At 37.4% G+C, this 12,397-nt stretch overlaps 1 protein-coding gene across 1 annotated transcript; it reads left to right on the top strand.

Moving 5' to 3' along the window:
• Positions 1 to 5,568: 5,568 nt before the first annotated feature.
• On the top strand, positions 5,569 to 12,362 carry LOC131462228 (protein FAM124B). Its single transcript, XM_058633261.1, has 7 exons — positions 5,569 to 5,789; positions 6,166 to 6,215; positions 6,764 to 6,973; positions 7,680 to 8,078; positions 8,255 to 8,451; positions 9,136 to 9,298; positions 10,106 to 12,362. Exons 1-7 carry the CDS (start codon positions 5,728 to 5,730, stop codon positions 10,699 to 10,701), a joined length of 1,677 nt encoding a protein of 558 aa, XP_058489244.1. The 5' UTR covers positions 5,569 to 5,727; the 3' UTR covers positions 10,702 to 12,362.
• The last annotated feature ends 35 nt before the right edge of the window (positions 12,363 to 12,397 follow it).

Genomic DNA, 12,397 nt, shown 5'->3' with positions numbered 1-12,397 from the left:
AAAATTTCATACTATAGCATGTCGTCCAAAATCACTCAAAAAAGTCATACTATAGTATGTCGTCCAAAATCACTCAAAAATGTCATACTATAGTATGTAGTCCGAAATCACTCAAAAAATGTCATACTATAGTATGTCGTCCAAAATTACTCAAATAAGTCATACTTTAGTATGTCGTCCAAAATCACTCAAAAATGTCATATGATAGCATGTCGTCCAAAATAAGTCATACTATAGTATGTCGTCCAAAATCACTCAAATAAGGCATACTATAGTATGTCGTCCAAAATCACTCAAAAATGTCATACTACAGTATGTCGTCCAAAATCACTCAAATAAGTCATACTATAGTATGTCGTCCAAAATCACTCAAAAATGTCATACTATAGCATGTCGTCCAAAATCACTCAAAAATGTCATACTATAGCATGTCGTCCAAAATCACTCAAATAAGTCATACTATAGTATGTCGTCCAAAATCACTCAAATAAGGCATACTATAGTATGTCGTCCAAAATCACTCAAAAATGTCATACTACAGTATGTCGTCCAAAATCACTCAAATAAGTCATACTTTAGTATGTCGTCCAAAATCACTCAAAAAAGTCCTACTATAGTATGTCGTCCAAAATCACTCAAAAAAGTCATACTATAGCATGTCGTCCAAAATCACTCAAAAATGTCATACTATAGCATGTCGTCCAAAATCACTCAAAAAAAGTCCTGCTATAGAATGTCGTCCAAAATCACTCAAATAAGTCATACTTTAGTATGTCGTCCAAAATCACTCAAATAAGTCATACTATAGTATGTCGTCCAAAATCACTCAAATAAGGCATACTATAGTATGTCGTCCAAAATCACTCAAAAATGTCATACTACAGTATGTCGTCCAAAATCACTCAAAAAAGTCCTACTATAGTATGTCGTCCAAAATCACTCAAAAAGGTCATACTATAGCATGTCGTCCAAAATCACTCAAATAAGTCATACTACAGTATGTCGTCCAAAATCACTCAAAAAAGTCATACTATAGTATGTCGTCCAAAATCACTCAGATAAGTCAAACTATAGTATGTAGTCCAAAATCACTCAAAAAAGTCATACTATAGTATGTCGTCCAAAATCACTTAAAAATGTCATACTATAGCATGTCGTCCAAAATCACTCAAAAAAGTCCTGCTATAGTATGTCGTCCAAAATCACTCATATAAGTCATACTATAGCATGTCGTCCAAAATCACTCAAAAAAGTCATACTATAGCATGTCGTCCAAAATCACTCAAAAAAGTCATACTATAGCATGTCGTCCAAAATCACTCAAAAAAGTCATACTATAGCATGTCGTCCAAAATCACTCAAATAAGTCATACTATAGCATGTCGTCCAAAATCACTCAAATAAGTCATACTTTAGTATGTCGTCCAAAATCACTCAAATAATTCATACTATAGTATGTCGTCCAAAATCACTCAAATAAGTCATACTATATTATCTCGTCCAAAATCACTCAAAAATGTCATACTATAGCATGTCGTCCAAAATCACTCAAATAAGTCATACTTAAGTATGTCGTCCAAAATCACTCAAAAAAGTCCTACTATAGTATGTCGTCCAAAATCACTCAGAAAAGTCATACTATAGTATGTCGTCCAAAATCACTCAGATAAGTCAAACTATAGTATGTAGTCCAAAATCACTCAAAAAAGTCATACTATAGTATGTCGTCCAAAATCACTTAAAAATGTCATACTATAGCATGTCGTCCAAAATCACTCAGATAAGTCCTGCTATAGTATGTCGTCCAAAATCACTCAAATAAGTCATACTATATTATGTCGTCCAAAATCACTCAAAAAAGTCATACTATAGCATGTCGTCCAAAATCACTCAAAAAAGTCATACTATAGCATGTCGTCCAAAATCACTCAAAAAAGTCATACTATAGCATGTCGTCCAAAATCACTCAAAAAAGTCATACTATAGCATGTCGTCCAAAATCACTCAAATAAGTCATACTATAGCATGTCGTCCAAAATCACTCAAATAAGTCATACTATAGTATGTCGTCCAAAATCATTTAAATAAGTCATACTATAGTATGTCGTCCAAAATCATTTAAATAAGTCATACTATAGCATGTCGTCCAAAATCATTTAAATAAGTCATACTATAGTATGTCGTCCAAAATCATTTAAATAAGTTATACTATAGCATGTCGTCCAAAATCACTCAAAAATGTCATAGTATAGCATGTCGTCCAAAATCACTCAAAAAAGTCATACTTTAGTATGTCGTCCAAAATCACTCAAAAAAGTCATACTTTAGTATGTCGTCCAAAATCACTCAAAAATGTCATACTATAATATGTCGTCCAAAATCACTCAAAAATGTCATACTATAGTATGTCGTCCAAAATCACTCAAAAATGTCATACTATAGTATGTCGTCCAAAATCATTTAAATAAGTTATACTATAGCATGTCGTCCAAAATCACTCAAAAATGTCATAGTATAGCATGTCGTCCAAAATCACTCAAAAATGTCATACTATAGCATGTCGTCCAAAATCACTCAAAAAAGTCATACTTTAGTATGTCGTCCAAAATCACTCAAAAATGTCATACTATAGTATGTCGTCCAAAATCATTTAAATAAGTTATACTATAGCATGTCGTCCAAAATCACTCAAAAATGTCATACTATAGCATGTCGTCCAAAATCACTCAAAAATGTCATACTATAGCATGTCGTCCAAAATCACTCAAAAAAGTCCTGCTATAGTATGTCGTCCAAAATCACTCAAATAAGTCATACTTTAGTATGTCGTCCAAAATCACTCAAATAAGTCATACTATAGTACGTCGTCCAAAATCACTCAAAAAAGTCATACTATAGCATGTCGTCCAAAATCACTCAAAAAAAGTCATACTATAGTATGTCGTCCAAAATCACTCAAATAAGTCATACTATAGCATGTCGTCCAAAATCACTCAAATAAGTCATACTATAGCATGTCGTCCAAAATCACTCAAATAAGTCATACTATAGCATGTCGTCCAAAATCACTCAAATAAGTCATACTATAGCATGTCGTCCAAAATCACTCAAATAAGTCATACTATAGCATGTCGTCCAAAATCACTCAAATAAGTCATACTATAGCATGTCGTCCAAAATCACTCAAAAATGTCATACTATAGCATGTCGTCCAAAATCACTCAAAAAAGTCATACTATAGCATGTCGTCCAAAATCACTCAAAAATGTCATACTATAGCATGTCGTCCAAAATCACTCGAAAATGTCATACTTTAGTATGTCGTCCAAAATCACTCAGATAAGTCAAACTATAGTATGTAGTCCAAAATCACTCAAAAAAGTCCTGCTATAGTATGTCGTCCAAAATCACTCAAATAAGTCATACTTTAGTATGTCGTCCAAAATCACTCAAATAAGTCATACTATAGTATGTCGTCCAAAATCACTCAAATAAGGCATACTATAGTATGTCGTCATACTATTAGTGACTGTATTTGTGTTTGGTATCTACAAGGAGGAAGTAACAGGATTCACACAGGGCTTGTTCACAGAAGACATTTTGACATGTCCCAGTAGGAAAAGCACAGTTGTAAATATGTGAGAAAATCTGATTACTCTTCTTTTCTACTGTGTCAAAGTATAAGCTGTAATTAAAGATGTGAAGAACCAAAGTCTCAATTTAAAACACACAGACTTGAATGTTGTCAGCAGTGCTACAATTAGTGATTTTTATAAATTTATATGCAACAATTCTGAACATATTCTTCGATTAGAAGTTTAATATTTTCTTTATCCCCAGGACAGAACAAAATATTCGTGGATGTTCTCAGTTTGAGGTTCTGGAAACGGTGAACAACAAATTGATAATCAAGAAAAATGACTAACAGCGGCACAGCAGCCACTTTGACCAAAATGTCACAGTAGAAAAATCACTGGTGTAAATCAAATGGATGATGGCTGAATTCCATTTCACTTCCTCAGTTTCAGTTTTGCATGCTGGTTCACTGTCACACTGTCCTGACATGAACTGACCAGAGCCATCAGACACACCTGTGCTCCACCTGCTAAAATGTTTCCAAAAATTACTGCTGTGACAATAATCATCAGTCGCAGTTATGAATGTTCACTGTTGTGATTTGCTGCTGCGATAGCGAGCCGTCGAGATTTTAATGCTCTTAACGGGGCCTTAGCAAACAAGGGCCGGGAGGGGACAGCCCTTCTGGACTATCTCCTTTGTCTTCTCACATTGTTAGTCCCATGCCATCTGCTGAATGTCATTATAGGTGGATTTAGATTTAAAGCAGCACCACTTGTGCTCTGTTGGCCCCTTTCACCCACATATTAGTCCCTGCTCTGACTTTATTTAACACAGTGCAGCATGTGTAGAGTCCATCTTAAAGCTGAGGACACTTTGTCTGCATAACCTCACAGAACCTACATTTTATGGCATGTTGTGTTTATTTGATTAAATATTACTCCCTGGAATTAAGATTACCGATATTATTATAATTTAATTTTCCACAAAGACAGTAATATTTGTTCTGTATGTAATACATATAGACGAGGCAGAATGAAGATTACTAATATCTTTAATTTGAGACCATCTTTAATCAAAATGTATTTGAAGTTAACTCAATTGTTACTATTTATAATTCCAGTTTGAGATTCCCTCAGCATCATTTTCACAATACTTTATTTCAAACTAGTTTTAACTGGAATTATAAGTAGCCAGAATGATGTTTTACTTTGTAAATTATGTTTTATGTTGTACTTTTTTTAAATTAAAGACTGACAAAATATACAGTGTGAAATTAACAAATACATATCAAAGACAAGACAAACAGAGATGCCAGACTTCACCCCATTCATGCCTCTGTTGGCCTCTGTTGGTCATATTGGCAAGTGCAGAAACACAAACAGACAGACAGAGCCACTAAAAACAAGTAATAATAACAGTAAATATAGAAAAATACATATGGATACAGAAATAATTACCTTAACACAAATAAGCAGATAAAATCAAGCCATGGGTTACATAGGGACATAAGAAATTAAAATCTACAGTCATAATATTAATAATTAATATACATATTGATCATTCAAACTTTGTCCAGGAACCAAAAAAATGTCCTAAATTTGGATTGGATTTGGACAACATCTAAAACACAACCAGGACTGAGAAACACTGAGTTAAAGCAACAACAGATGAGTCACTTTTATTAGTAGAACACATGTAAATCTACATTATCTCAAACCACACTGCAATTATGGGTTTTCGTTGCACACATGTACAACATGAATGGAAAAAGTGACGTCATTTGTCCCAGGAAGAATGAAGTTATGGATATTTTAAAAGTGTTCATTTTTACAAAGCAATACAGACATAAAGTATGTATGTAATTTCAAAATTCTAAAATTCTAAATTAAAAATGGACTGAGTTCATTGTTAAAACAGTTTGCCAGAGAATGTTGGCTTAACGGTGCGAGGCTGTCTGATGACGTCAGCGTCCCAGCACAGACTTGAGGGTTTTTGTCCAGCAGCAGAAGCAGAAGCAGCAGGAGGAGGAGGAGGAGGAGGAAGAAGCTGTGGAAAGAAGTCGACCAGGATGAATTCACTCTCAGCCCTAAGTGTTGCTCCAAACACGCTTGAAATGTGTGGCCGAAATGTGAAAGTGTGAAGCGGGGGATGTTTCAGGGAGCGGGGCTGTTGAAGAGAGCCGACCATGAGAACGTGGACTCCGGGGCTGAGTAAGTCAACGAGCGTTAGCTTCGAGCTAAAGTGTTAGCTCTACGCTTTTTGAACCGCTGCTGCCACAATAATGAAAATGAGTCAAGAGACGATAAAAAAAACAACCACAAGCTTACCTGCAATTTTAAGTTTTATTTACACTTATATAACTTATGTTGTTGTTTCTGAACTCTTTGGCTTATTTTCCTCGTGAAGTGCCTTTTCTTCAGCTTAATGTTGTCAAGATAATGTGTTGTCATGGAGACCACAGTGAAAGGACAGGTTTCCAAACCACTCACCACAAGATGGAGACAGATTTTTGTCCTTTCTCAAGCAGCCAGTCTAAACCTAAGAAGTGTCTCCGTGGGCTAATGTATTTATCTTTGTGTTGTTTAGATCTGACTGCAGCAGGATGTCGTCATCATCGTCGTCTTCATCATCTGTCAGTAAGTTCACTCACGTTATATCCAACACACTCACTCAGACGATTTGTACCGTTATAAATAATCGGAATTGACCAATTATAATTAAATTATTCTGCCGATTATTAAAAGATTTATGTATGTTTTCACATTTTGTGTTTTGAGATATTGATATTATTTCTATTCAGAGCTGAGAGAAGACACTCAGGCCGAATAGAACAGTGGCTCATTAATGGGGATCCATGATAATGATAGGCCTGTATTTTGTTTTTAGACAATAGGCAAAAAAGGTCTATTATGCCACATTAACTCAAGATATATACATGAGAATTACATATACATGATGTATGAATCAAACAAAAAGTTTTCTTTGTATGACTTATATAGCATATAGCATGACTTATATGACATATAATAACATAAAAATCACTGTGTTGCATCAGCAAAGCCGATCTCTATGACTATATTATAACTTTGCCAGTGGTAGTAGTAGTAGTACTGTATTTCAGAAGTGCAATTTACATCTTTCCCATCAAGACAAACAAAGTTTTCATGTGTGTATGTTATCCCAGTTGAGCTCATGACCAAGCGGGTTAGGCCACAGCGACAGCCACAGCTCCTGCTCATGAATTTACATCTGCTGGCAAACCCAGGAGACTCGCTGCTGCTGCAGCACTCCCTGGATCGCCTGCTGCGCTGGCTCTGCCCGAGCCTCCGCATCTTCCATGTTTCAGAAAGGGCCTCGCCGTTCAGGAGTTACACCCGCCTCTGTCCTGTGGCAGGTAGGCATCCTTCCTGTTGAACACCCAAGTCTCTGTCGTTCACTCTAAGCTTTGTCCCACTTGTACATTTAAAGTGTGAGAGTGTTTTCTATAATGTACGTACATTAGCCAAAACATTTCCAACATTCTTTCAAGTCATAGAAAAAGACCTTTTTGTTTGGGTCACGTTTTAATGACGTCAACCACTTTACCATCTCTGTGATTACTTCCTATGAAATGTTGGAGTGAGGAAGGAAGTATTCAGCAGCACTATAATCAGCTGGAGTGTTGTCTTTTGTTCTTCCATTTAATTGTGTGTATTTGTCACTACTGGATCACAACTACTTTGATTGCCTTTGCTGCGAGTCCTAGGTTAACCAAATTTGACAACAATTCCCATGGCTTCCAGACATCAAACTAAGTTTTTTGTTATTGTTTTGACTGAGAGACCTCTAGTGGCAGAAATGACATACTGTGTGTTGAATCTCATTCCACACCCAGTGATTTTAGTAATGATTTCCATTTGTGAAAAACGACATCAATTTACACCACTTAAACTTGCGTTTGTAGTTATTTTGTTTATATCGTATTGTGCCTTTTAAATTAATACTGCATTTACTCTGTTTATAGTATCAGCACGTCATCCTGCAATGAGCTTCCCCCTGCCAGAGTTGTATCTGTTTTCATTTAAGGTTGATTGAGAATAGCTTTGCCAAATACGTTTCAGGCTCCCCTTCCTTGGCCATCACTTTCTTTCTCCATGAGGCCTACGGAGAGGAACGAATTCTCAAAGTTCTGGACTTCTTTCAAAGACCTCCCTGGCAGTATCATCACACTGAGAGCTGCGGCAGCCGAACAGGAGTTATTCACATTACTTCATCCACCAGCTCCACTGCCAATGCCCAGCTGCGGCCCTACCTCCTGCCCAGCAGAGACTTCTATAGTTTGGGTGCAGGGATGCCTGTGTGGGGTGTCAGACCGGTGCACTGTGGAGGAGAAATACTACGTGTGACACTGTACAGTGGATATGACAACTATGAGGATGCGGTTCGGCTGTATGAGATGGTGTTGCAGCGACAGGCAGAGGAGCAGAAGACCGGATTCTGCTGGTTTACACTTCACACAGGTAACTCTACAGGCTTGTTCTTGGTTTTCTTCATGAATCTAAAATCACATTAGATTTCTGGCAGTTTTTTTTTTATGGTTCATGAGTAAATATCTCAATATAAAGACAATCATGCTTGTTTTTTATGTCCTCTGCTTTATTTTTGTCTGTTCCTTTCATGTCTCCTACCCACACAGAGCCAGGGTTGTGCCTACAGCTGGCTTTGAAGCAGTTGTCTCCAGGGGTTCGGGTGGAGCCTTGTAGCTCTGCCGTGCTACAGTTTAGTGTGGATGAAATTGGCCAACTGGTCCCACTGCTGCCTAACCCCTGCACACCCATCAGCAGTACACGCTGGCAGACAGAAGACCTGGATGGCAACAAGGTTCTCTTCCAGGTAAATTCAGCAATACATGCTTGTGACAGGATGTGAAAACCCCTATGAGGAGTTTCTGCAAAGCATAATTTTCTTTTTGTGGTGTCTCAAATCCTTTAGATTTAGATTGACCTTTTTACACTTGAGGGTGAGGTGGAAAATAAAAGTTAGATGTAAAAGAGGGCAGTGGAAATGTTTTTTTTGCAAATGTCTCTCCTACTAAAATAGTGGAAATGGTGGATACAGTGGGCGAGAAAGGGATTGTGACCTTCAGGAGAAACCACAACATTCCTCTACTTGATGTAAGAAGCAGTTATTGCTATAATAAACTGATGGAGGAACAAAACCTGACCATAAATCAACAGCTGTTGGTGACCTGACTAATGTCACGGTTCTTCATATTTCTTTCTTTTACACAAACCAACGAGTGGCCCAACAAAATCCTAAACATTTTTTGCCAAGTGGACGGGGAAGTCTTGATAACTGGGGTCATTTCAAAAACAGAAAGGGAAAAATACTTGGCAAATAGTAATACATTCAAAGAAGCATGTTATCACTGTCTATCACAGACTTAAGTCAAAGCTGTCACAAAACCATATGTTAGGTGCGTGTAGGTTAATGCAGTCAAAGTTACTTAACATGCTGAAATCTCTCTCGCCGTGGTGTAAATCATAATCCCTCTCCGTCTGTATTTCTGTACCGCAGGTGAAAACCCCAGCTCAGCCTCAGCGACCTCTGACCTGTGCTTTCCCCCTGACCTGCCCCAGTGTATCCCCTCGGGGAATGCAGCTAAGGAGCGTGGGTCACGGCCACAGCCCATCACCCTGCAGCCTCACTACTCCCCTGCCTTGGCAAACACACAAGCAAGGTATGCACACATGAAGAAATTCTGGTTCTGGTTTAAAGACACTATATTCTTTTTCTTATTTTCTCCACCATTCACAGACAGCCAGTCTGTTAGATGATCATCTTTATGTGGGAGGTTATAAAACTGAAATCATACAGTAACAACTCATAATGAATGAAACATTAAAAAAAAATTCTTGGCTAAGTGTGAAGTCTTAATATTAGAATTGAATAACTACCACTATGTTCATGCCAAGTAATTAAAAAAGCCATTAAGCAGCATTGCCTTGCATTTTATTAAAATAGATCAGTCTTCTGTGACAAGGTTATACAACTGTTCCCTCTAAAGACTTTTATTATTTAATCTTTATTCAGTCTGAATCACAATTTATTTATTTATTTATTTATTTATTTATTTAAATGTAACTGACAGATGGCAAAGGACGCAGTATTTTGATTGCTCTATGACAGCTCATAAAATATAGCATATATTTTGGAAACAATTAATATCTTCAACATCTCATTCTGACATTAAAGCACAGCATGCTTTTAATTTATTACATACTGAATATCCAACCAAAGCTTTAATAAAATTACACTGCAAATCAATCTGTCAGAGAAATTATAATTTGATATTTTTTCAAATCGTTGAGCCCTAATAAGAGGCACGAAAAGATAATTAAAAAACAACTGATTTATTAAAACATATCAAACACATTCTATTGCATAAATTGACACTTACAACAAATAGCCCTCACTAAATAATTACATTTATGTTTATTTCATTAGACCAGTTTAATTATTTGAAGTGTCTTTGGTTTGTTTTTAGCTCACAAACTGGAGAAGCTCCATGGAGGAGTGGGAGGAGGTGGAGTAGAGAGCTTTGGATCAGGGAGCTGCTGTAGCACGCCTCCAGGCAGCTCATGTTACTCTTCCCAGAACAGTAGCCCCGCCCCACCTTCATCCTCCAATCAACCTGACTCTCCTCTGCACCCCTCCATTGCCCATTCTCTCTCCTGTCTCCTTCTGGAAGAGGACGAGGAGGAGCCAGAGACCAACGTGGACACGGGAGTTCCCGTCTCGCCTTGTTCTAACACGACAGTCAAAGCAATCACTCGCTCTTCCTCCACAGACCTTTTAATGACTTTCCACTCTGAGAGAGCCGCAGCTGTTGGCGCGTCAGCTGTTGAGAGTCTGGCCAAGGAGTTGAGAGAGTGTCTGCCACAGACTCACACACAGTCTCTGGGCCTCCCCAGGACGTGGGGCGCTGCTTGTCATACAGATAAAGCTGGGGAGCGCCATGGCAACAGGACTGTGGCCGCAGGACAGAGCCTGTCCAAAGGTTCAGTAGTAGAGAGGACTACCACTGACCTGCTGTCAACATACACAAACAACCAGGAGCCAGCAGATGAGTTCTTCATCTAAACTCCTGACCCTGTGCCACAGACTCTGCTAAAAAAATCTAAAACATATCATGAAGAAGAGAAAAGGTGGACATGTAGTGTGACAAAAGAGCAGTGCTCTGAAACATGGAGGAAACCAAAGTTCATCTGCAGGAGACACTTTTTACTTAAGTGTCCAAGTGTATTCATTCTCACTGGTTTGACTACAGAGTAAACACTTCAATCCTGTAAAGAAAGCAGCACAAGGTGAGTGATGTATAAGATGCAGGTAATTTACTTTAATATTAAGATCACACTAATGATTTGTGCAGCTATTAATGAAGTTAACATGTAGCCCTGTGAATAGCACACATGGAGGTAATGTATTGTATGTACATGTTACTGTCAGGACTCTGATGCCAGTCTTGGTTCCTGTAGCATTACTCAGCTAGGAAAACTAATATTTGATTTTTAGATAGAAGATGAAGGAAGCCTTTGATTGTGATTAGAAATCTGCTGAATCTCCACTGCAGCACTGTCAGTTTGTTACAGAGCTACAATTGGATCCTAAGTAAACGTATAGTCTTTTGATTGCATCTGTTTAATGCACTTCAAATTAACCTTTGTTCTAGTATTTAAATGCCGTAAAGTAGAAGTGGTGGACTAGATCTGGCCAATTTACTGTATTGAAGAAAACTGAATTTTCTCAGATGGTTGTTTTCTCCTGTTGACAGGGTTTCCTAAAGAACCTTTCAATATGGAATATGTGGCAAATTAACTGCTCTTATGTCTGTTTCTCAAACGGCCCAAACAGAAGTGTTAGTTACTGTAGAGGCTACAGTAAGATAACAGAATCAGCACAGAGTCGATCCAAGTGAAAACAGTAAATCAAGTATTGGATGGATCACTTACAGCAGATTGTAGCCAAACACTATAAAATATAAGATAATGTTGTATGAGGTAAGAGGAAAAATGTAATAATTAAACGTCACTCTTTTGGCTTTTCATAAAAATGCTCAGTATGACATGACAGTACAGTAACAACATGGAAATAGTATGGTAATCATTTTGTAATAGGGATGATATATTACGAGCATCTGGTTTCTAATGCAGCATCCCAGCTTACATTACATTACAGTAATACAGTGTCTCCAAAGTAATATCTAGGTAACAGAATGGTAATAGTTACACAGGTGTAATACCTTCACATGAACATGTTTGTGCGGCAAAATTGAAAACATATTTAATCTCACAATTGCTCTTCCCAGTTTCTAAATGATTACCATATTGTTCCTGTACTGCAATATGAAGTGTTACCAAATGTACAACAGGTGACCCACAATGTGATTATTCACTTGTGCTGGGTGTGGTTTGCTTGATCAAACGCATGTGATTTAAGGTGATACATACTGGTCAACATGCAGGGCAGCTCGAAGATGAAGGACTTTGTTTAACTGTTTACTGTTAATGGGTGTTAACTGGAAAAAAAAAGGAAGTTTGTTGGTCTGGAAGCTTTAGCTTTGACATTTAACATTTTCAAACTGTTCAGTGATGCAGAGAAATGTCTTCAAACGTAGTATCTAAAAACACTTGAATAAAATGGTTAATGCTGTTTTCATATTACAAAGTGTATTCTGACGTCACATTACAAAGGTTTAGGGTTCAGTCGTATTTTCATGTAGATTTTTATGTAAAATAACAAAACTAATGGTAATGTACCGACGGGCTGAAAAGCTCAG

The sequence above is a fragment of the Solea solea genome, chromosome 7 (assembly GCF_958295425.1).
Source record: "Solea solea chromosome 7, fSolSol10.1, whole genome shotgun sequence".
NCBI classification, from domain to species: domain Eukaryota; kingdom Metazoa; phylum Chordata; class Actinopteri; order Pleuronectiformes; family Soleidae; genus Solea; species Solea solea.
This window is presented reverse-complemented; position numbering and strand designations above follow the sequence as displayed.

Excerpts from the sequence above, each read along its gene's own strand:
- LOC131462228 (XM_058633261.1), top strand. The coding sequence starts at position 5,728 with ATGTTTCAGGGAGCGGGGCTGTTGAAGAGAGCCGACCATGAGAACGTG. Across the intron at positions 6,974-7,679 it reads CCGCCTCTGTCCTGTGGCAG|GCTCCCCTTCCTTGGCCATC; the intron begins GTAGGCATCCTT and ends AATACGTTTCAG. Across the intron at positions 8,079-8,254 it reads CTGGTTTACACTTCACACAG|AGCCAGGGTTGTGCCTACAG; the intron begins GTAACTCTACAG and ends CTACCCACACAG.